At 44.2% G+C, this 23,523-nt stretch overlaps 2 protein-coding genes across 2 annotated transcripts in view; both read left to right on the top strand.

Moving 5' to 3' along the window:
- Nucleotides 1-2,871: 2,871 nt before the first annotated feature.
- On the top strand, nucleotides 2,872-21,028 carry LOC308163894 (apoptotic protease-activating factor 1-like; the record flags this gene model as incomplete). Its single annotated transcript, XM_080538070.1, has 10 exons — nucleotides 2,872-2,882; nucleotides 4,044-4,255; nucleotides 4,985-5,174; nucleotides 7,386-7,583; nucleotides 11,960-12,155; nucleotides 14,472-14,584; nucleotides 14,693-14,824; nucleotides 17,933-18,016; nucleotides 20,338-20,484; nucleotides 20,919-21,028. Exons 2-10 carry the CDS (start codon nucleotides 4,112-4,114, stop codon nucleotides 21,026-21,028), a joined length of 1,314 nt encoding a protein of 437 aa, XP_080394196.1. The 5' UTR covers nucleotides 2,872-2,882; nucleotides 4,044-4,111.
- Nucleotides 20,716-23,523, top strand: part of LOC308163892 (tudor domain-containing protein 5-like) — a gene marked incomplete at its 3' end in the record, with an annotated part of 18,934 nt that continues 16,126 nt past the window's right edge. The window contains exons 1-2 of the mRNA XM_080538068.1: nucleotides 20,716-20,969; nucleotides 21,052-21,105. Coding sequence (XP_080394194.1) covers nucleotides 21,055-21,105 — 51 coding nt within the window. The 5' untranslated portion in view covers nucleotides 20,716-20,969; nucleotides 21,052-21,054. The remainder of the gene's footprint in view (nucleotides 20,970-21,051; nucleotides 21,106-23,523) is intronic.

Raw genomic sequence — 23,523 nt, 5'->3', positions numbered from 1 at the left:
AATCACAGAACATCAAAATATTGACTCTATGGCGTACCCAGTATAATCACAGTTAATTTAGGGGAGTTTATAACTCTCTGGGTAGGACCTATAGAAAAAAACGTGCATGACAGTCATTATGAAAATAGTATAAATTATGTTCAATATGTGTGCAGTAGAAACATGAACAGGAAAGACAAATACGGTCAAAATGCAGAAAGAATGAAAGGTTACATTTTGGAACATTCTTCCACTGGTGTTGCTCTTGGGACAAAAATTGTCCTGAAATCAGAAAAAAAAAATCTGAAATAATGTCCAGAAATTACCTCATTGGACAGAAAGGGTTACACATCCGCATGTCCAGGCACCATAGACGGATCATGAAGAAATGGGCCCTTGGGCCTGGACGTGTAGAAAGGCCCCCCCCCCCTCCCTAGCGCAAACACCATTTTTTTTTAGAGCGCAAGTAAACACAATGCCAACAGTATATAAGACATAGCCTACGTTTACCTGCATCTCAACAGGTTTTACAGCGGAGGAACACTCAAAGCCAACAGCACAATAACTAGAAAAAATTCACCTGTATTTCAACGACACAGGATTTACAACACAGGCATGCCACACTCAATTGAAGCCAACAACAGTACATGTACAGTAACAAAATACACCGCTTTCAACCAAAAACAATTGGCAACACTATGGTGTCATATATAGCAACCACAGGATGGCTTTATAAGACTAAATTAATCATAAAATAGTCTTACCTTATGCAATGCATTTTTTCCTGGCTCTGCTTCGTGCAAAATCATCCACGATATCATTAAAGTCCAGTGATTTGGTCAGTTCGCTCTTAATTGCCATGAGAGAGAGCCTTGAGACGGTGTTGCGTCATTTTAGTCCGCAATTCGTTTTTAATCCTGGACAGCACAGAGAATGACCGCTCCCTTTCGCAATTGGTTACAGGCAGAGTCAAAAATAGCCGCAGCGCAACATAGACATTTGGAAACATAGATTGCAGGCCACAATCGATAATTACGCGGAGTAGTCCTTGTGGGCTTTTATCATCTTCTGCCTTAATAAAAGATCTGTAAAAGACCTGCACCAGTGTGACCTCGTGACCTGTCCCCAGTACACAAACTTTAATGGCGCCCTCTAGTGTCTAGTTTCTATAGCCTACTCATTAATCTAATGGGAATGTAGCCTGTATTCGCATTAGAATCTGAGTAGGCTATAGAAACTATGTAGCCCACACAAGCTTCTCTTTTTTTGCAATGACGTGGGCCCCTATAAAATTGTTCAAAATAGTATATTCAAAAGTATATTCAAAATAGTTTTTTTACGTTCATATAAGGAATCCTCCTGAGATATCTTCTGACCCTCACCACTACGTCTCCTAAAGACACCCGCTTTCCCCTCTACTGTGTCCCTAAGAACTTCTATTGCCCCCCTTGTACTGTTTCTCAGTTTCTCCAGTAATATAAAAAAAAAAAAAAAAAAGTTTTAGTAGAAGGCGATAATAGGGAGAAGGTTTTTCCTTCTATCAGTGGCCCCGGGCCCGAGCTAGAGTACTCTTCCTGCAACGAATGGTGGACTGCTGATTCACATGCTTAGTATTCAAATGTATTGATTGTAAGTTGCTTTGGAATAAGGCGTCTGCTAAATGCCAAAAATGTAAAATGTAAATGAATCTCATTTGTCCCAGTTACAGTAGGACATTTTCTACCGGCATCCCTGCGACAAGAAATGCAAAGGGCCCCCTGATCTCTGGGGCCCCTGGGCCTGGGCCCGGTAGGCCCGTTCAGTAATATGTCTTTGCCAATGTTTATTAGCCTAAAACTAAGGATGCTCTGGTTTCATGAGGCAAGAATCACTCACTTTGATTTCATTATCAGATGTATCTACTCAACCTCTTAACACAAAACTCACTGATGACCTGTAAACATAGCATAGCATAACCACTGTATTAGCAACCCCACTGTATTTGCATCTGGTTAGATGCCGAAATGCGTTTCGTTGAATCTAATGTAATCTAGTGAAGAGTTCCCTGCAATGCACACATAAAAACATGATTTAGGATAATAGATACAAATGTAGATATCTATAACCCCTCAAATATGTTGTAGTTTAATCGGGAATCATATTTGATTGGATTTGTAATTATTAAACAATACGTGCATGTTATGAACGTATTCTCATAAATAATAACAACAGTAGGACACATTGTGTTTAAACTGATGTTGTTTTCGAGATATGAGTGCAGTTCCATATTGTTGCGTGCTCGTTGCGCAGAACTGTTGTGCAGAATTTCACTGGGTGAAATAAATGTATTTTCTGTGGGGATTTGTTGTCATTATCGTCATGGAGTCACTATAGATTCATATTAATTTGGGGCGTTTATACCTGGTATCACTGACCATTTATAGGCAACTACGGGCATTAGTTTACATTAGGGATGCAACCTCAGCAAATATGTTCAAGTCAAGATTTGACTTTAAATGACTAGATAATTAAATTATTATTATTATATATATATATATATATATATATTATATATATTGGAGCACTTTGAGCTGCAATGTTCACAGGAAAAGCGCTATACAAATAAAAAGTTATTATTATTATTATTAAAAGGATGGGACAAGACGCTCGTTCAGGTGCAACAACATTTTAGGCACGGTATGGTGACGTCACGAACCATATGGTTATTTTCTAATCCATCCAAACTCCGTCAAGGTGGGTTTCGGCTGCAATTAAATCGGGATATACTTGGCTCCATCATGCTCATATCTACCCGGTGACAGCGGACCTTGTCACGTGATAACACGGCGCGATTCCATTGGCCAACTTTCAGATCGGGGAAGTTGTTTTTGTTGTCAGTCTGAAGACCCTCATTTCAAAACGAGGTAGGGACCCTACACACCCTGTATTGTGCATTATATTCATAAACACTAGTTTGATTGGAATCGTGTTCCACACTACCGAGTTCTGTTTACTGCTACCGTGCTGGCCCGGGAGTAAATAGATTGTCGTGCGTATTGACTTGTTTCGTGTCATGTTCTTACAACTTGAGACAAGTCTTGCAATTCAAACGGGTTGAGCCCGGCGGTGGATATCCCAGGTGTTGTTGTTTTAATAGCTGGTAAAGATAACTGGATCTTGTGAAGGTAAGGTTTATAAACGTTACGGCAATATGAAATGGTATGCCCACCGACAGATTTTCGACTGTCACCCTTAGTGTGATCTGTCATTATCAGCTGTCAAATCAGCAGCAGTTGGCAAGCTAGTCACGTAGCTAGCCACCCTACCTAGCTTCCAGATGGATGTGGCAGCAGCATTAGAGAACATTAGACATTAGAAATGATTTGTGTTAACCTTACCTCTGCTGTGTTATTATGTCAATATGTCAACTGTTGATGAACATAGAGCTAACCCCACTAACTAGCTGACTTGTTTGTTAAGTTTGGACTTGGATGGGCACACATGTTGTTGATAATTGGTTGTTTTTCATTCACGGTACGCAGTGATAGATTGAGACCATAGTTACAGTTGTTAGTGGCTTTTATCCACAGAGACTGTGCCAAACATGTAGCTAGCGTTACTACAAGAACACACCCTACCAACTAAGCCACGCAGGACCACTTTGGTTATGTCATTTGTTGTTGGTGAAAGGACTGTTGATTTCTCTCTATCGGTTGGTATCTCACAAGCAATATCTCAGACACCACTGGGACAATTTTGACTAAATGATGTGTCTTGCCATAGAGATCTGGCATTTATAACATTACACTGATTTGCCCAAGGAAGATGCTATAGTAGTAACAACTGAAATTCCAAACATAGAACAAGCATATCTCCTGTCTTGTTAGATCGATAGTCAGGAGTTCTGGTACATATCTAACAGCCCCTCATAATCCTTTGTTGTCACCAATTCATAACCAATTCACAGAAGGATTACATCATTCGTGAGGGACAACATGTTTACAGTAGACCTGTTTGGTTATGTAGGCCTAACATTATCTTACAAAGGTTTAATTTCTTTCATCCCGCACCTCCTGGTCACCCAGCTCCATTACAAGAGAACCCGTAATCGGACCGTTCTAGTCCGCCCCTGGTCCTGGTCTGGCCCATCGCTATGATGATGGAGGAAGGGGCGCGGAGCTGCCTGCTTAGCTCACGCGCCACCCTGGAGCAGGATATCAAGGCGTCCTACCTGATGGATCACATGATCAGCGACGGCGTGCTAACACTGGACGACGAGGAGAGGATCAGGAGCAAGGTGGGTCTCTGAGGAGGGAGGAGTGGCGCAGGAGGTAGAGCCGCCGTCTAATGATCGCAAGGTTGGCAGATCGGCGGTTCGAGCCCCGGCTGGCCACATGTCGAAGTGTCCTTGGGCAAGACACTGAACCCCAAATTTCTCCCAGTGAGCGGGCCGGCGCCTTGCATGGTTGCTTGCCGCCATTGGTGTGTGAATGGGTGAATGAGAGGCCGTTGTAAAGCGCTTTGGATAAGTGCAGTCCATTTGACCATTTTCTTATTAGGAGTAAAGGAGGTGGATGTTGCCAAATTCTAGGCCTGTTTGAATGCTGCCAAAATACCTCCTTCCTTCTTACTGAAATCACTGATCTGACATGACTTGATTGATGAAAGCAATGTATGTGGTGGATAGTTTAGTTGGCTTATCAGGTCTGAATCAGTTTATATTGATTATCTGTGTAGAGCCTATAACTCTTCTTCACTCATATGTTTCTGTCCTTCTTTCTCTCCCTCACTCCTACATCCCTCTCACTCTTTTTCTCTCTCCACCCCCTCCCCCTTCCTTCTCTCTATCCCCTCCCCACCCGTCCCTCCTCCCCCATCTCTTTCCATCCCCCCTCTCTCTCTCTCTCTCTCTCTCTCTCTCTCTCTCTCTCTCTCTCTCTCTCTCTCTCTCTCTCTCTCTCTCTCTCTCTCTCTCTCTCTTCCCCCACCCCCCCTCTCTCTATCCCCTATCTCATCCTCTCTCCAGCCTACCAGGAGGGACCAGGCGGTGGCCCTGCTGGAGTTGCTCCTGAGGAAGGACAACCGGGCTTACATCTCCTTCTACAACGCCCTGGTGCGGGAGAGCTACGGGGACCTGGCCAACCTGCTCCATTGTCACCTGCCCCTCACCTCCCCCGAGGCCGAAAAGAGCTTCTTAGACGGGGGAACGCCCTACGGTGAGTAGGCCAGTTAAACAGATGTCAAGTTGTTGCAAACAGTAGCCCCAGAATTCAAGTCGCTCAGACTGAGTCTCGAACTTGCGACCTCGGACTTCCCAACATACGCGACGATTTGATTTGATTTGATTTATTAGGATCCCCATTCTTCCTGGCGTCCACACAAAACATATACAAGAAATCATCACAAAAACATGTAACAAAGAAGAATAACATCAGCATACATAACAACAAATAAAAAATAAAAAGTCAGCAATGCTCACAGCCTCTTTTTTTGGTGAGCATCACAAAACACATAACAAAGAAGAACCATCCACACACAACAATAAATAAACAACAATTGAAATACTCTGTTAGGAGTACCTGTGGCAACTACACAAATCGAATGCGTATGATGTGTTGCTTCACTTGTTTTTTGAAACTGATTTTACTCTGGGTTTTAGAGACATGACCTTGTAGGGCGTTCCATTCAACCTAGGGATGTCCCCATCCCACGTTTTCACTACCGATACGTGGGCTTCAGGTATCTGCGATACCGATATCAATCCGATATTTGTATTTATTTTTTTACTCCTGAATAATAACAAATACTTCCCCAGTATATAGTCCACAACAACAGTTGGCTATTAAAGACTGCCAGCCTTTATTCAAGTAACAAAAACAGTACTCTGCAATGCATTACTCAGTGACCGACTGGTTTAAAGTTAAAACAATTTAAACAGCAGCATTCAGCATTGTAGGAAAAAAAAGTGACTGTCTGATTTTTTGTTTTAGTGCCTTCAGGTTTTTATTCTATTTATCTTCTCTTACAAATGGAAAATCAATTATAGGACCCCTTTTTAAAGTGTAGCCTTGCAAATAACAGTAGCAAAAACAAAATGGCACTGTAAAACATAACTTAAATATAACTTTCCAAATAAATCTGTATAGTATTCGAAATAAATAACAATAACAAATAACAACTGCTTTAACAACAACACCAAAAACCCATTAAAAATCACTTTTACAGGTGCTGTTTCTTTGTAACAAAGCTTTTGAACATATTATTCAGTTAACCATGAGGGAAAGATTCTTCTTCAGGAAGATCAACCTGTTCCTGTGCAGTCAACCTTCTGTCATGAACAATAATTCATGTTCACACTTGACATTTGAGAAAATGAAATGGTAATAGTAGTGCAAATTCCTTGCAGAATTGAGATATGAGGGATTTGTTAATCACACACACACACACACACACACACACACACACACACACACACACACACACACACACACACACACACACACACACACACGTTGAATCAGATTAGGCTAAGTAAAGTGAACAGAAATTCCCTTACCTGTCTTTGTAACGTGGATCAAGCAGGGTTGCAACCGAGTAGAACGGCTCAGACTCCAGGTTGTCAGAACGTCTGTTGAGAGCGTAGAGGAGGCGTGTGCTTTTCATCGCTTCAATCCCCTGGTCAGTGTCGTTTTCCCGACTGAGAACACGTCTCAGGACACCCACAATGGGGATGACATCAGCTAGTGATGTGGATGAGGCACTCACCTCTCTTGTCCTCTCCTCAAAAGGGGCCAACACCGTGGTGGCAGTCTTCCCCAACAGCCCCCACTGGTTTGCTGTTAGCGTCGCTGGCAGGTCATATTCAGCCACATGCGCAGAGAGTGACCGTTTCTGCGCAATGAGGCTTTCAATCATGTAGTGGTGTGTAGTGGTGTGTAGTGGTGTGTAGTGGTGTGTGTTCTAGGTGCTGTTCCACCTAGTTTGAACGTCCTGCCGCAGACGCTTAAGCGGCATATTTAGCTCTACTTGGATATCCTGCAGCCGTGAATATGCTAAGGCGAGTGTTTGAAATGGCCTTCCTTTTTTCTCCCGTTGGCCAGTGCATCACTCACACAGGTAGGGGTAGTTTAGAGGTATTTCTGGCCTATTTTGACGTTAAACGTGAGGTGGGTTTTGATAATGCAATCCAGAGCTATGCTGTTAAAAAATCCTGGGGAAAACCCAGGTTATGTGTGTGTTATTTATTTATTTGTGTGTGTGTGTCTGTGTACGTGTCTGTGCCTGTCTGTCTGTGTGTGTCTGTCTGTCTGTGCGCGCTCTGGTGTATCTGTTCCTCTCTCCGACCATCCCTGTATTTCTGTGCATGTCTCTCACTCTTCTTCTTCTTCTTCTTCTTCTTCTTCTGTTCCTTCCGGTGTGTGTACCAGTCCAGACAGTGTTGAGTGAGGGCGGGGTGCCCCAGAGGCCCGTGGTGTTTGTGAGCAGGCCGGCCCTGGTGAACCGGGTCAGGGAGAAGCTGTACCGCCTCCAGAAGGAGCCTGGCTGGGTCACCGTGTTCGGCATGGCCGGCTGTGGCAAGTCAGTGCTGGCCGCAGAGGCCGTCAGAGACCACGCTCTCATCACAGGTGAACTCACTGTAGAAATACATGAGGACCTTCCAGTGTTTCCAGTGTTTTAGTTTGAATGTTGGCTTCACCAGATGGCATTAGCATTACCCAAATATTAATATAATAATAATAATAATAATAATTAGGGCTGTCAATGTTAACGCGTTAACGATCGTGGTTAATTTGGAAACCTTAACGTGGTAAAAAATAAGTGAATATTACCATGAATCATAACTTCCACTGACATGCGGCGTCAAACGCCTGTAGAGGGGTTTCAAGACAGACTGATCTGCTACTGTCAGTGTACAATAATGTTTATTGAAAGTAACAATCAGCACTTTTTTTTGTTTTACTTGTAATATCAGTGAACAACAGCTGTGTGGTCTGAACCCAGAACTGAGTTTTACATCAGCTCTTCTAGTGACCCATTGATATATCAGCCAGTCTGAAGCCGTATACAAAGCATTACCATGTTCATGTCATAGCGACCTTAATGTTAACAGATGTGTGGTTGACTGGTTGACTTGATGGGCATGTCTCCTAACAGTCTAAATCTTAATGTTAACAGATGTGTGGTTGACTGGTTGACTTGATGGGCATGTCTCCTAACAGTCTAAATCTTAATGTTAACAGATGTGTGGTTGACTGGTTGACTTGATGGGCATGTCTCCTAACAGTCTACATCTTACAGCAGGCACAGATACAGATACTGGTTGACTTGATCGCACGTCTCCTAACAGTCTACATCTTACAGCAGGCACAGATACAGATACTGGTTGACTTGATGGGCATGTCTCCTAACAGTCTACATCTTACAGCAGGCACAGATACAGATACTGGTTGACTTGATGGGCACGTCTCCTAACAGTCTACATCTTACAGCAGGCACAGATACAGATACTGGTTGACTTGATGGGCATGTCTCCTAACAGTCTACATCTTACAGCAGGCACAGATACAGATACTGGTTGACTTGATGGGCACGTCTCCTAACAGTCTACATCTTACAGCAGGCACAGATACAGATACTGGTTGACTTGATGGGCATGTCTCCTAACAGTCTACATCTTACAGCAGGCACAGATACAGATACTGGTTGACTTGATGGGCATGTCTCCTAACAGTCTACATCTCACAGCAGGCACAGATACAGATACTGGTTGACTTGATGGGCATGTCTCCTAACAGTCTACATCTCACAGCAGGCACAGATACAGATACTGGTTGACTTGATGGGCATGTCTCCTAACAGTCTAAATCTCACAGCAGGCACAGATACAGATACTGGTTGACTTGATGGGCGTGTCTCCTAACAGTCTCCATCTGACAGCAGGCACAGATACAGATACTGGTTGACTTGATGGGCATGTCTCCTAACAGTCTACATCTTACAGCAGGCACAGATACAGATACTGGTTGACTTGATGGGCATGTCTCCTAACAGTCTACATCTGACAGCAGCACAGATACAGATACTGGTTGACTTGATGGGCATGTCTCCTAACAGTCTACATCTGACAGCAGGCACAGATACAGATACTGGTTGACTTGATGGGCATGTCTCCTAACAGTCTACATCTTACAGCAGGCACAGATACAGATACTGGTTGACTTGATGGGCATGTCTCCTAACAGTCTCCATCTGACAGCAGGCACAGATACAGATACTGGTTGACTTGATGGTCATGTCTCCTAACAGTCTACATCTGACAGCAGGCACAGATACAGATACTGGTTGACTTGATCGGCATGTCTCCTAACAGTCTACATCTTACAGCAGGCACAGATACAGATACTGGTTGACTTGATGGGCATGTCTCCTAACAGTCTACATCTTACAGCAGGCACAGATACAGATACTGGTTGACTTGATGGGCATGTCTCCTAACAGTCTACATCTGACAGCAGCACAGATACAGATACTGGTTGACTTGATGGGCATGTCTCCTAACAGTCTACATCTTACAGCAGGCACAGATACAGATACTGGTTGACTTGATGGGCATGTCTCCTAACAGTTTACATCTCACAGCAGGCACAGATACAGATACTGGTTGACTTGATGGGCATGTCTCCTAACAGTCTACATCTTACAGCAGGCACAGATACAGATACTGGTTGACTTGATCGGCATGTCTCCTAACAGTCTACATCTGACAGCAGGCACAGATACCTTAATGTTAACAGACTTGTGGTTGACTGGTTGCCATGGTACCATGTCTCCTAACAGTCTCCATCTGACAGCAGGCACAGATACAGATACTGGTTGACTTGATGGGCGTGTCTCCTAACAGTCTACATCTGACAGCAGGCACAGATACAGATACTGGTTGACTTGATGGGCATGTCTCCTAACAGTCTACATCTGACAGCAGGCACAGATACAGATACTGGTTGCCATGGTACCATGTCTCCTAACAGTCTCCATCTGACAGCAGTCACAGATACAGATACTGGTTGACTTGATGGGCACGTCTCCTAACAGTCTCCATCTGACAGCAGGCACAGATACAGATACTGGTTGACTTGATGGGCATGTCTCCTAACAGTCTCCATCTGACAGCAGGCACAGATACAGATACTGGTTGACTTGGTACCATGTCTCCTAACAGTCTCCATCTGACAGCAGGCACAGATACAGATACTGGTTGCCATGGTACCATGTCTCCTAACAGTCTACATCTTACAGCAGGCACAGATACAGATACTGGTTGACTTGATGGGCATGTCTCCTAACAGTCTCCATCTGACAGCAGGCACAGATACAGATACTGGTTGCCATGGTACCATGTCTCCTAACAGTCTCCATCTGACAGCAGGCACAGATACAGATACTGGTTGCCATGGTACCATGTCTCCTAACAGTCTCCATCTGACAGCAGGCACAGATACAGATACTGGTTGCCATGGTACCATGTCTCCTAACAGTCTCCATCTGACAGCAGGCACAGATACAGATACTGGTTGCCATGGTACCATGTCTCCTAACAGTCTCCATCTGACAGCAGGCACAGATACAGATACTGGTTGACTTGATCGGCATGTCTCCTAACAGTCTACATCTGACAGCAGCACAGATACAGATACTGGTTGACTTGATGGGCATGTCTCCTAACAGTCTACATCTGACAGCAGCACAGATACAGATACTGGTTGACTTGATGGGCATGTCTCCTAACAGTCTACATCTGACAGCAGGCACAGATACAGATACTGGTTGCCATGGTACCATGTCTCCTAACAGTCTCCATCTGACAGCAGGCACAGATACAGATACTGGTTGCCATGGTACCATGTCTCCTAACAGTCTCCATCTGACAGCAGCACAGATACAGATACTGGTTGCCATGGTACCATGTCTCCTAACAGTCTACATCTGACAGCAGGCACAGATACAGATACTGGTTGCCATGGTACCATGTCTCCTAACAGTCTCCATCTGACAGCAGGCACAGATACAGATACTGGTTGACTTGATGGGCATGTCTCCTAACAGTCTACATCTGACAGCAGGCACAGATACAGATACTGGTTGCCATGGTACCATGTCTCCTAACAGTCTCCATCTGACAGCAGGCACAGATACAGATACTGGTTGACTTGATGGGCATGTCTCCTAACAGTCTCCATCTGACAGCAGGCACAGATACAGATACTGGTTGACTTGATGGGCATGTCTCCTAACAGTCTACATCTTACAGCAGGCACAGATACAGATACTGGTTGACTTGATGGGCATGTCTCCTAACAGTCTCCATCTGACAGCAGGCACAGATACAGATACTGGTTGACTTGATGGGCGTGTCTCCTAACAGTCTACATCTTACAGCAGGCACAGATACAGATACTGGTTGACTTGGTACCATGTCTCCTAACAGTCTCCATCTGACAGCAGGCACAGATACAGATACTGGTTGCCATGGTACCATGTCTCCTAACAGTCTACATCTGACAGCAGGCACAGATACAGATACTGGTTGCCATGGTACCACGTCTCTTAACAGTCTACATCTGACAGCAGGCACAGATACAGATACTGGTTGCCATGGTACCACGTCTCCTAACAGTCTACATCTGACAGCAGGCACAGATACAGATACTGGTTGCCATGGTACCATGTCTCCTAACAGTCTACATCTGACAGCAGGCACAGATACAGATACTGGTTGCCATGGTACCATGTCTCCTAACAGTCTACATCTGACAGAGGCTCAGATACTATTACAACGCTGACACATTAAGTAAATAGCAGTCCGCTGACTCGCACCATCGTACTTTAGCTTGTTTAGCTTATTTTCAGCATCGGTACCAAGTCGAACCTTGAACACTGTATGTATTGCTTCACTGTATTTACTTTGGCTGTGTGGTGGTTTCTCTCCCTCTGTCTCCCTCAGAGTGTTTTCCCGGGGGGGTCCACTGGCTGTCCATCGGGCAGCTGGACCGGTCAGGCCTGCTGGTGAAGGTCCAGTCTCTGTGCTTCCGCCTGGAGCAGAGCCAGGAGCCCCCCTGCCAGGCCCTCCAGCGGCCCCCCAGCTCCCTGGAGGAGGCCAAGGAGCGCCTGCGCTACCTGATGCTCCGCAGGTTCCCCAAGTGAGGAGCCTGTCCACTCCCCCCCCCCCCCCCCCAAAAAAAAAGCGACTTACAATTAGAGATTACAGGGACAGTCTCCCTGGAGTAACTTAAGGCTAAGTGCCTTAGTACCACTAGTGGTGGTGTTCCTAGGTGGGATTTGAACTCATGACCTTCTGTTCACCAGTCCAACTCACTATCCACTATGCCACCTCTTCCCCACATTGTCCTACATTTTTTTTAAATATATACAGTACAGGCCAACAGTTTGGACACACCTTCAATGCGTTTCCTTTATTTTCATGACTATTTACATTGTAGATTCTCACTGAAGGCATCAAAACTATGAATGAACACATGTGGAATTATGTACTTAACAAAAAAGTGTGAAATAACTGAAAACATGTCTTATATTCTAGTTTCTTCAAAGTAGTCACCCTTTGCTCTGATTACTGCTTTGCACACTCTTGGCATTCTCTTGATGAGCTTCAAGAGGAAGTCACCTGAAATGGTTTTCCAACAGTCTTGAAGGAGTTCCCAGAGATGCTTAGCACTTGTTGGCCCTTTTGCCTTCACTCTGCGGTCCTGCTCATTCCAAACCATCTCGATTGGGTTCAGGTCCGGTGACTGTGGAGGCCAGGTCATCTGGCGCAGCACTCCATCACTCTCCTTCTTGGTCAAATAGCCCTTACACAGCCTGGATGTGTGTTTGGGGTCATTGTCCTGTTGAAAAATAAATGATGGTCCAACTAAACGCAAACCGGATGGGATGGCATGTCGCTGCAGGATGCTGTGGTAGCCATACTGGTTCAGTATGCCTTAAATTTTGAATAAATCCCCAACAGTGTCACCAGCAAAGCACCCCCACACCATCACACCTCCTCCTCCATGCTTCACGGTGGGAACCAGGCATGTAGAATCCATCCGTTCACCTTTTCTGCGTCGCACAAAGACACGGCGGTTGGAACCAAAGATCTCAAATTTGGACTCATCAGACCAAAGCACAGATTTCCACTGGTCTAATGTCCATTCCTTGTGTTTCTTGGCCCAAACAAATCTCTTCTGCTTGTTGCCTCTCCTTAGCAGTGGTTTCCTAGCAGCTATTTGACCATGAAGGCCTGATTCGCGCAGTCTCCTCTTAACAGTTGTTCTAGAGATGTGTCTGCTGCTAGAACTCTGTGTGGCATTCATCTGGTCTCTAATCTGAGCTGCTGTTAACCTGCGATTTCTGAGGCTGGTGACTCGGATGAACTTATCCTCAGCAGCAGAGGTGACTCTTGGTCTTCCTTTCCTGGGGCGGTCCTCATGTGAGCCAGTTTCTTTGTAGCGCTTGATGGTTTTTGCGACTGCACTTGGGGACACATTCAGTTGCAAAAGTTTTTGCAATTTTGACCATCATTTCTTAAAGTAATGATGGCCACTCGTTTCTCTTTACTTAGCTGATTGGTTCTTGCCATAATATGAATTCTAACAGTTGTCCAATAGGGCTGTCGGCTGTGTATCAACCTAACTTCTGCACAACACAACTGATGGTCCCAACCCCATTAATAAGGCAAGAAATTCCACTAATGAACCCTGACAAGGCACACATGTGAAGTGAAAACCATTTCAGGTGACTACCTCATGAAGCTCATTGAGAGAACACCAAGGGTTTGCAGCGCTATCAAAAAAGCAAAGGGTGGCTACTTTGAGGAATCTAAAATATAAGACATATTTAGAGTTATTTCACACTTTTTTGTTAAGTGCATAATTCCATATGTGTTCATTCATAGTTTTGATGCCTTCAGTGAGAATCTAAAATGTAAATAGTCATGAAAATAAAGGTCCAAACTTTTGGCCTGTACTGTATACACACACACACACACACAAAATATATATATATATATATTTCTACATTAGATTAATCAGAATACTTTATTTTTTAATCGACTGACGGCCCTAATTACGATCCCATTGATCATGTCAATAAAGCATGTTTAGATTTACGTAAGGCGCCCTCCTGCCCACAGTCACAGCTATCTGTCAGAGGAGAGATCAAACCATGTTACCGACTCTAGATTCAATTAGAATGTGCGTTTTAGCATGGCTACCAAAGATGTTGTCAATACTAACAGTAGTATATGTCTCAAATGGCTAGGAGAGGCTGACGGTGTGTGTGTCTGTGTCTCTGTGTCTCTGTGTGTGTGTGTGTCTGTGTCTCTGTGTGTCTGTGTGTGTCTGTGTGTCTGTGTCTGTGTGTCTGTGTCTGTGTCTGTGTGTCTGTGTGTCTGTGTGTCTGTGTGTCTGTGTGTCTGTGTCTGTGTCTGTGTGTGTGTGTGTGTGTGTGTGTGTTTTCAGGTCTCTGCTGATACTGGATGACTTATGGGACAGTTCGGTCCTGAAGGCCTTTGATATCCAGTGTCGGGTGCTGCTCACAACTCGTGACAGAAGCCTCGCGGACTCTGTGAGCGGTATGTACGAACGCACCGTTTACGCTCTTCTGCAGTGTTATTCTGTGCGTGTGCGTGCGTGTGCGTGCGTGTGTTACCCTCACGGGTGTGTGTGCTGCTCCTGCCCAGGTTCTAAGGCGGAGGTGTCAGTGGAGAGTGGTCTGGATGAGGAGAAAGCTCTGGAGATCTTGGCCCTGTATGTGAACGACAAACCACTGAGACTACCGGAGCAGGCCCGCAGCATCGTCAGAGAGTGTAAAGGTACACACACACACACAAACACACACACACACATATACACACACACATATGCACACACACACACACACCCATACTTTCTCAGAAACATGAATTTGAACTTCTATGCTAGAATGCCTTTAGATTCAAATCTGAGTGGTATTTTCAACACAAAACTTTAATGACAGGTTTTGGGGACCCCAGAGACCTATGTTAATTTGTGGAAAAAGAGCATAATAGGTCTCCTTTAATGATAAAATTAATGATGATGATTAAAATCATGATTTTTCTTTTCCATTTCTGAGAGAAAAACCTGGAACAGTTCTAGGGTTAGCTTTAGATGGGGTAAAGAAAAGTGTTATATCTTTGCACTCGATCAAATTTCAGGACCCTCCTTTCATGACTTTTCCTAGTTCTACCACCCAGTATCCTTACATTTTCAAAATCACATCAGGATAAGCTAGTATAAAGCAATTCTTTAGTTTTTCTGTAGGAAGCAGGCTAATTTAAAAGCGGCCAACTAGTGGTTGTTGTGTGTAAATAGCAACTTGAGCATTGTAAAGACTATGGTCATTTGACCCCCGAGGCGGCTCTTATAGTAGGTAAAAAAAGGCACGGCTGTTCTAGCGTTAAACCAACCCCTCCCCTCCTCCCCAGGCTCCCCCCTGGTGGTGTCTCTGATCGGGGCTCTGCTCAGGGAGTACCCCGGGTACAGGGCGCACCGGATTATAAGGCGCACCGGATTATAAGGCGCATAGAATAGATACTGCAGTCAAACGTTTGACTGGGGTTGCGTTACGCCCAAGCTCCACCTACTGCGTTGCGTCACCTCTCCATCGGTGTTGTGTCAACTTCCCGTTGTCCAAGCTCCACCTGAGCGTTGTCACCGTCAACGTTCTACCTGCTCCACTGTCAAAAATATATATTTTTCCACCTCAAGTATCAGCCGTTCGTCATCCATTTTTGCAACAAGCGTCAAGGACCTGCGGTGATTCACAGCTGACTCGCGTGAATAGCAATTCGCAATAGCTGCAACCACGAGATATAGAGTAGTTAGCTACAAGCATTTTCAATCTGCTATTATCTCTATTAGTGGATTAACAGCTGTGGTGATTTAACAGCTGATAAAAATACATCAAGTAGACTACAAACAGAGCAAAACAACACCAGAAAACAACCAATAGGCTATACAATTATAACCAACAACCAATATGTGACAGCTCCTGGTGAAATGTGCAACGTACTTTTTCAGTTTTTACACATGCTTAAACTACAGATTGTAAGCTTTCAAATGATGTGTCATACATTCAAATCAGAGAAAGATTGAACACGACAGGCGTATTTGAATGTTGGTTCACCTCAAACACTGAATGGGAGAAAAGTGACTCTGACCAAACCACAACAAACGCTGCTAGCGGCTAACAGCTAACAAAACACATCGCTACGAAGGTCTAAACTGTATTTTAATAACATGACAACATACTGGGAGAACATCGACATGCTAAAAACACATAACTACACATAACTAGATGAACACACAGTTCTTGCTTTTGAACACGAGCTAAAACGAAACTTTGTTTACAAGTCAACCCTCCCTTACCGGTAGCCTCCGGCAAACGAGAATAATGAATCCAATACACAAATGCTAAGTGTTTAGTGATCGTTAAACTGTTGTTTATTATATCGAGTGGGTACTTTAAAACTTCAAGTTGAAAGCACCAAGAATCTCACTTTGTTCCCTCGGAAACTCTGTTTAGTCTTCTTTACTTGGGGTCTTACACAAGTGGTGTGGGACTGTGAGTAAGCACAGTATACCGGTGTTTACTGATTACCGTAATGCTGCAAGCGGTGCGGCTTTGTAGTTTACCAGTCGTACTGAAACATTTTGACAGAGCGCCTTGAGCGCCGTGTACAACCAGTATGGATCAACAAATTAACCAATTGATCCATATATAAGGCGCTCCGGGTTATAAGGCGCACTGTCGTTTTTTTTTTAAAAATTAAAGGCTTTTAAGTGCGCCTTATAGTGCGGAAAATACGGTAATTAAAGGGTTAGGGAAAAAAAAGGGTTAAAAAAACAGCCTAAAAACATAATACAAAAACACAAAATAAAGCACAAGAATGAACACAGCTTCAACAGTCAAAGGCCTGTCTTAAAAGAGTCCAGGCTCTGTACTGCCCTTAGCTGGCTAGGAAGGCTGTTCCACAGGCTCTGTACTGCCCTTAGCTGGCTAGGAAGGCTGTTCCACAAGCTCTGTACTGCCCTTAGCTGGCTAGGAAGGCTGTTCCACAGGCTCTGTACTGCCCTTAGCTGGCTAGGAAGGCTGTTCCACAGGCTCTGTACTGCCCTTAGCTGGCTAGGAAGGCTGTTCCACAGGCGCAGATCCTAAGAGGAGGATTAGGAGGCGGAGAGAGGAACAGAGGAATGATGAGGGACCAACTGACTAACGTTATATTGTTAGGGTCGTAATGTTTATGTTAGCTTTACTGTTACATGTTGGAAAACAACTTCTCATGGACAGGGCTGTACATGCTATGAGCGTTTGTGCTATTAATTTATTTGCCCTGTGGCACGCGTGTGACAGACAGAGGCGCTTGTATGTAACGTTACGTAGCAGGGGTTTTCCATGTTGAAGCCAGGAGAACGCGAGATGAAATGAAGTGAGGGGTGGTCGCTATTAAAATACCAGGTAGTCATGGTGGATGATCATGAATGATGCTTGATAAGTGAATGCTATTTCAATTATGTTGAGTCCACCAGCGAGCTGTCTGTAAGATAAACAGCGCCAAGCGTAGCCTACTAACGTGAGCTGTCTGTAGTCTAGCCAGCAATGCTAGCTAGCCAATCAACTAGCTCTGTGAGCAGCTGTAGCTTGGCGTAACGTTAGGTTAGATAGCTAGTTAAGCCGGATTTATGCTTCTGCGTCGCCATTTACGCGCAGCGAAAAGCCACACGACTAATCGAAAAAATAATCGACAGATTAGTCGACTACCAAAATAATCGTTAGTTGCAGCCCTACACAGGTATAGTACTTGGCTTGCTTGTCCATTCGCCTGATATATTATACACACAGTCTCTCAAAAATGAACAGTATTGCTTACTTCATGACTCTGTGTACCTCTGTCAAAAAGGAAAGCTCAACGTACCAGACAACTGGTTTAAGGGTTTGGAGTTTGAGAGGGAGGAAGACTTTGAGGAAACTCAACTCAATGCAAGTGAGTATTTTTCAGCAGGACATTATCACATTCAAGGCCACCTCAGGCCAGCTGATTAAACTGAACAGTGGGCCCACTTACAGTATGATATACTTACGTCATCCAATCGCTCGTCTCTTCTTACCAAAAGTTTACTACAGACAGTGGGCTGATCTCAGCGCTGTCCACTTTCGGTAAGACAAGGGGTGCTGCAGCCAAGCGTATCAAAATGAGACCAAGAAAAGGCTTGCAAACAAGCACGCAGATTGGAGTCCAGCCTACAGCTGTGGCTCGTCGGAAGACACCACTTGGGGGCAGACGGGCACTGATCACCGGGCGGCCTCCTAAAAGAGTCCGGAGGGAGCATGACTATGGGAAAGTGAAAGAGGGGAGCGGTGCACTGCCCAAAAGATCTGCACCACACTCCCTCTCTCAGTGTGTGTCTGATGGTGTGTCCCTGGGTGGCCAACACAGCAGAAAATGAACACACTCCCCTGAAGTTGCATCAACACACACTGTAGCTGTCCTGTTGGTTTTTTGTTTAAATGTGTATGCTCCGCTACTCATTCATTATAAATGAATATAAATCACAATTCAGATCGTAATCTCACCTATGCCCGCTCACTGCCATGATCTCCCTCACCTCGATTCCCGCATCGGACAGTTTCTGTATGTCTAATTAACATCGGACAGTTTCTGTATGTCTAATTAACGGTCATTTAATAGAACACCTGTGTGGCGGAGCGATAATAATAATAATAATAATTCATTAGATTTATATAGCGCTTTTCCGAGGCTCAAAGACGCGATACACATAGTTAAAGGTCCAAGTGCTGTTATACTGTATATCGGAATGCCTCTTGACCTAGGAGGGAATTGTTCACAGAGGGTGGAATTCTACATCTGCGTGTGCCGTGTTAGGATTCCACCCATAATTGTTCTTCCAGAGCCTACATCCCACTGTCCACACTTGGCGTGCTGTTATTAAGTGGGCATGGCCAGCTCGCTTCGTACTCGGTAGTGTGCGAGTGTTGGACATTGGGACCGAGACTCTATAGCCTTTCATAAAGGGGTGTGCATTACTGAAATGTGTTGATGTGGAAAGCTTCGACTGGCTGGCCTAGAGGTTGTTCCTAAGTACTGGTCTGGTTTCGGCGAACTTTACCTTTAACCCCCCAACCCAATACTAACCTAAACCTGTAGGAGGTCACAATGCAACGCACCCTTAGATCAGTTCTTGGAACAACTTGGACCTATTCAGTGGGGACGCCAAACAAAGTTACGTTCAGATAGAAATGTGCTGTCTAGAACAGACACTGTGCTCTGTCGGTCTTGCAGAATAGGGAAGCGTGTTCTCTCCGTACACTACAGTTCTATCGCTCCACTGAATAGGCAGGGTTCGAGTGTGTGTGTGTGTGTGTGGGGGGGGGGGGGGGGTGTTAGATGCCCCCATAACAGATCAGGGCCCTGCCACTAGAATTTAAGTATCAATGAGGGTCCCCCTCTAAAAAGTCAGAATCAACCAAGTTGTGTGTGTGGGGGGGGGGGGTGGTGAGTTGAACCCTGTGAATAGGCCCCTGTTATACACACATTCATCTGCTTCTTCTCCTCCTCCTGGTGTTCCATCTCTCTAGAGCCAACACTATTATACTGTTTCCTGATACCTATATAATTATTTGTTTAAAAAAAGAAGTAATAAATGGCTAATCTATATACTTAACATTTAGGTGTTGGTATGATACATGTGGTTCACATTGTAAAAGGAATAAAAGAAACAATTGAATTGCAATCGATGTATTATGTTTAATTAAAGACAAAAACAGTCTTTTACATTTGGGTGTTCTTTTTCTACGTTGTGTGAAGATCGGCTTGAATATAATCTAAGAGAGTTCAAGTTTAAACAACTCCTAAAGTTCTGAAATGTTCCTGAAATGTACTGCTCCTTTGATACTGTATTTCCCCTGTGTGGTTGCTTATGCAGTAATATGGTTTGTGGGTGGTTAATATCAGAATAAAACGTGCAGACTGCAGAATGAGTGTTTCTGGTTTATTTTATGAAGCTGTGTATTTTTACACTGTGTTGCCCAGTCAATAAACATGTTTCCTTATGACTTCTAACTTCTCTGGGCGTGCATTTCAACCCGTTCACACGCCGCATGCTAGCGTTTACGTTAGCCGTTTACGTTAGCCCAAGCTATAGCTTATAGCAAGGAGTCTGGCTTTAGATGGTAGACTCGCCAGCCAATGAGGGGGCAATGAGGGAGTGCTTCGCCAACCAATCAGGTAGCGGTATTGCCCTGCCACCCCCTACCATCCTAGGTTTCGCAAATTCGCGTCCCCAGACGACTTGATACGGGACTACCTCTGCATCGTGGGCCATCCGCTGCCTCTGAGGTCCCTCGGCTTCCACAGCGTGATGGACATGGTCAAGGAGATGCCTGACGTGGTGAAGATGGTCTTTTTGGAAGACGGCAGCTTGGTGTTGAAAGGTAAGCCCAGTCTAGTAGTGGTGCGGCTGTGGCGCAGGAGGTAGAGTCGCCGTCTAATGATCACAAGGTTGGCAGATCGGCGGTTTGAGCCCCGGTTGGCCACATGTCGAAGTGTCCTTGGGCAAGACACTGAACCCCAAAATTGCTCCCAGTGAGCGGGCCGGCGCCGGCCCTTGCATGGCGGCTTGCCGCCATTGGTGTGTGAATGTGTGTGTGAATGTGTGAATGAGAGGCCGTTGTAAAGCGCTTTGGAGCAGCAAAAAAGTCGCTATAAGTGCAGTCCATTTACCATTACCATTTTAGTACTATGACCTGCACAGAGTAAAATTACACACGTATGCACGAAAAAACTACTTTATTCCAACCCAACTCTTTGCCTCGCTTTTTCTTCCCCTCCCTCCCTCCCTCCCTCCCATCCCTTGGTCCCTCTGCAGCGGTTATGGACGAAAGCACCCGACGCATAGGGGAGTTGGTGGCCCGGCAGGGTAAATTCCACACCTTGCTCAGATGTGTTGACCTGTTCTCTCTTGAAAACATTGTCTAATATCCCTTTCTTATGTCTTTCAGCAAATGGAGAGGATTTTGAACAAAGCTGAAAAAACCCACAAGCGCAGAGTTGAGGTAATATTTTGTTATTTGTCAACACTGCATTACAATGCATTAAAACACAAGGGAGATATGTTTAGGTCTGGTTCTGGCACTGATGGCAGGGACGGAGGTTCTGGAACTCTTATCCAGTAGAGCTACAAGTATTTGTTCCAGCTCTCTGCCTGATAACACCTGTTCTAGATATTCAGTTTATACAACAGTTGGTTCCGACCAAGTGATTTGATTGGACAAGAGGCATTCCATGAGTGCTGATATACAGTATAACAGCACTGGGACTTTTAACTATATGTATCACTCCGAAATGACCGTTAACACAAAGTAGCTAGCCTGCAGATGTTTGTGTTCAGGTTACTAGGCAACAGTCCAGTTGCGGAACAATTTTTGTTGACGGGGCCAAAATAAATGATTCAATAAACAAACAAATCAGAAACTGTTGTCACTTATTACTGTTAACTATTATTTTGTAATGTGTTAATTTGTGTGAATACATTTTAGTTTAATATGGATCAGCAGAATGTCAATTGATGGAAGAAGATTCTTGCTGTAAAACTACCGATTTGATTAAAATGATTTACTTCTCTTTATGGTTGTATATGGTTATATATTGGCTTATTGCTGTAGAGAAGATGACACTTGATTAGAATACAAGATATAATTGATTTCCACAGGCCCAGTGACATTTAAAAAAATGTCCATTGTAAAGCCAACTTGTGAATTGCATTACTAACATGCATGTTGGCCAATGACTTCATTCATGTCTCAAAAGTAGCTCGTTCAACCACACACTGGCAACAATGTTCACTCAGAAAGCATACACAGTCATTCATAACATTCTGACTTACAAAACATTAACAACAGGGAGCATTACATATTTTGAATGATTTTCACAAGAATGAATATTTTGTTATAAAAATGGTTTGATTTATAGTAATCAGACAGAATAGTTGACTGTACAACTGTAAAGTATTAGGCAACAAGAATGAATCAGAAATCAACAATTTGCTTCTATCCTTTAGTGTATTTTTAAATCCTTTTTAGTGTATTTTTTCAGTATCTTTGCAGAAAGTACGTTACGGCACATACTTCAAAGTACACTACATTTACTTGTGGAAAATGCTCACAAAGTTCAAACAAGAAAGAAAACATAAATTCCAGGGCTACAATACAACAGCAATCACACAAAATGTCTCACTCCTGAGGGTTTTGGTCCACCCTCTGGTCTGCATCTGGTCTCATCTAATGTCTTCCCTGGCAATGCATCTAGTCTATTTCATTTCATTGTATATATTCAGCTAATATTTTCTAGACATTTCAATATGATTACTGCAAATAGTGAAAATACCACCACTCATCCCTTATCAGACTTTGCTGAGGTTCTGGAACTGAAGAGTATCAATAGAGTGCAAAATAACAGCATCTGCACACTCAAACACTGTGCAAAAAAAACTGACATCACATGCGGGATGACCTGGCCTGGAAGGACAACACAAAAGGCACCATCAAGAGGGCACAACAGCGGCTATACACCCTGAGATGCCTCAGGAAAGAACACAACAAGCAGGAGATACTGGTGGCCTTCTACCACGGCGCAGTGGAGAGCATCCTCACCTACGGCATCTGCAACTGGTTCCACAGCTGCACAACAGCGGAGAGAAACGCGCTACAGAGAGTCGTAAGTACAGCACAGAAGATCACCGGCGCCCCCCTCCCCTCTCTGGAAGAGCGTACAACACACGCTGTCTCAGGAAGGCCTCCAAGATCTCCAGGGACCCGACCCACCCTGGGCACGTACACTTTATCAGGCTGCCCTCGAATAGGAGGTACAGGACCCCGGCCGCTAAGACAAACAGACTGAAGAACTGCTTCTACCACTGGGCCGTCAAGTCCCTGAACACAGCAAAGGCCTAAGTTCTGGGCCCAGGACAGTCCGGACGGATTGTATGGCAGCTAGTGCTGAGGCACAAACATGTACATTTCAAGCCTGCAAACTGTGACACTTTAAAATAACGTGAAAAAATACTTTTGTGCAATATGACAACCCTAGTTGACTATCTGTGCAGTATAGTACAGTGGATTGTGTACATAGCCTTTATTTATGTAAACCAGCTCCTTACCTTACCTTGTGATTTTGTGCTTTTTCTAAATTATAAAAAAAAAAAATCCCCTTTCCTAACACCAGGGGAGCCACCCCTCCTAAATTTCGTTGTTTGGTACCTGTACTGTAGCAATGACAAATAAAGTCCATTCCATTCCAAATTCCAAAAAACAGTTTATTGCGAGCTTTCGGTCATATATGATAGGAATATGATTACTGCAAAAATGCACCAAATCATTCTGTTTTGAATGTGTTCTTCACAGTTTTGAACACAGTATGTTAACATTGGAAAAATGTGTTGCAAATTCATAGTGTTTTGCAGGTGGGGGAGTTTG

This window comes from Nansenia antarctica (genome assembly GCF_963989245.1).
Source record: "Nansenia antarctica genome assembly, chromosome: 8".
In the NCBI taxonomy this organism is placed as follows: Eukaryota; Metazoa; Chordata; class Actinopteri; order Argentiniformes; family Microstomatidae; genus Nansenia; species Nansenia antarctica.
This window is presented reverse-complemented; position numbering and strand designations above follow the sequence as displayed.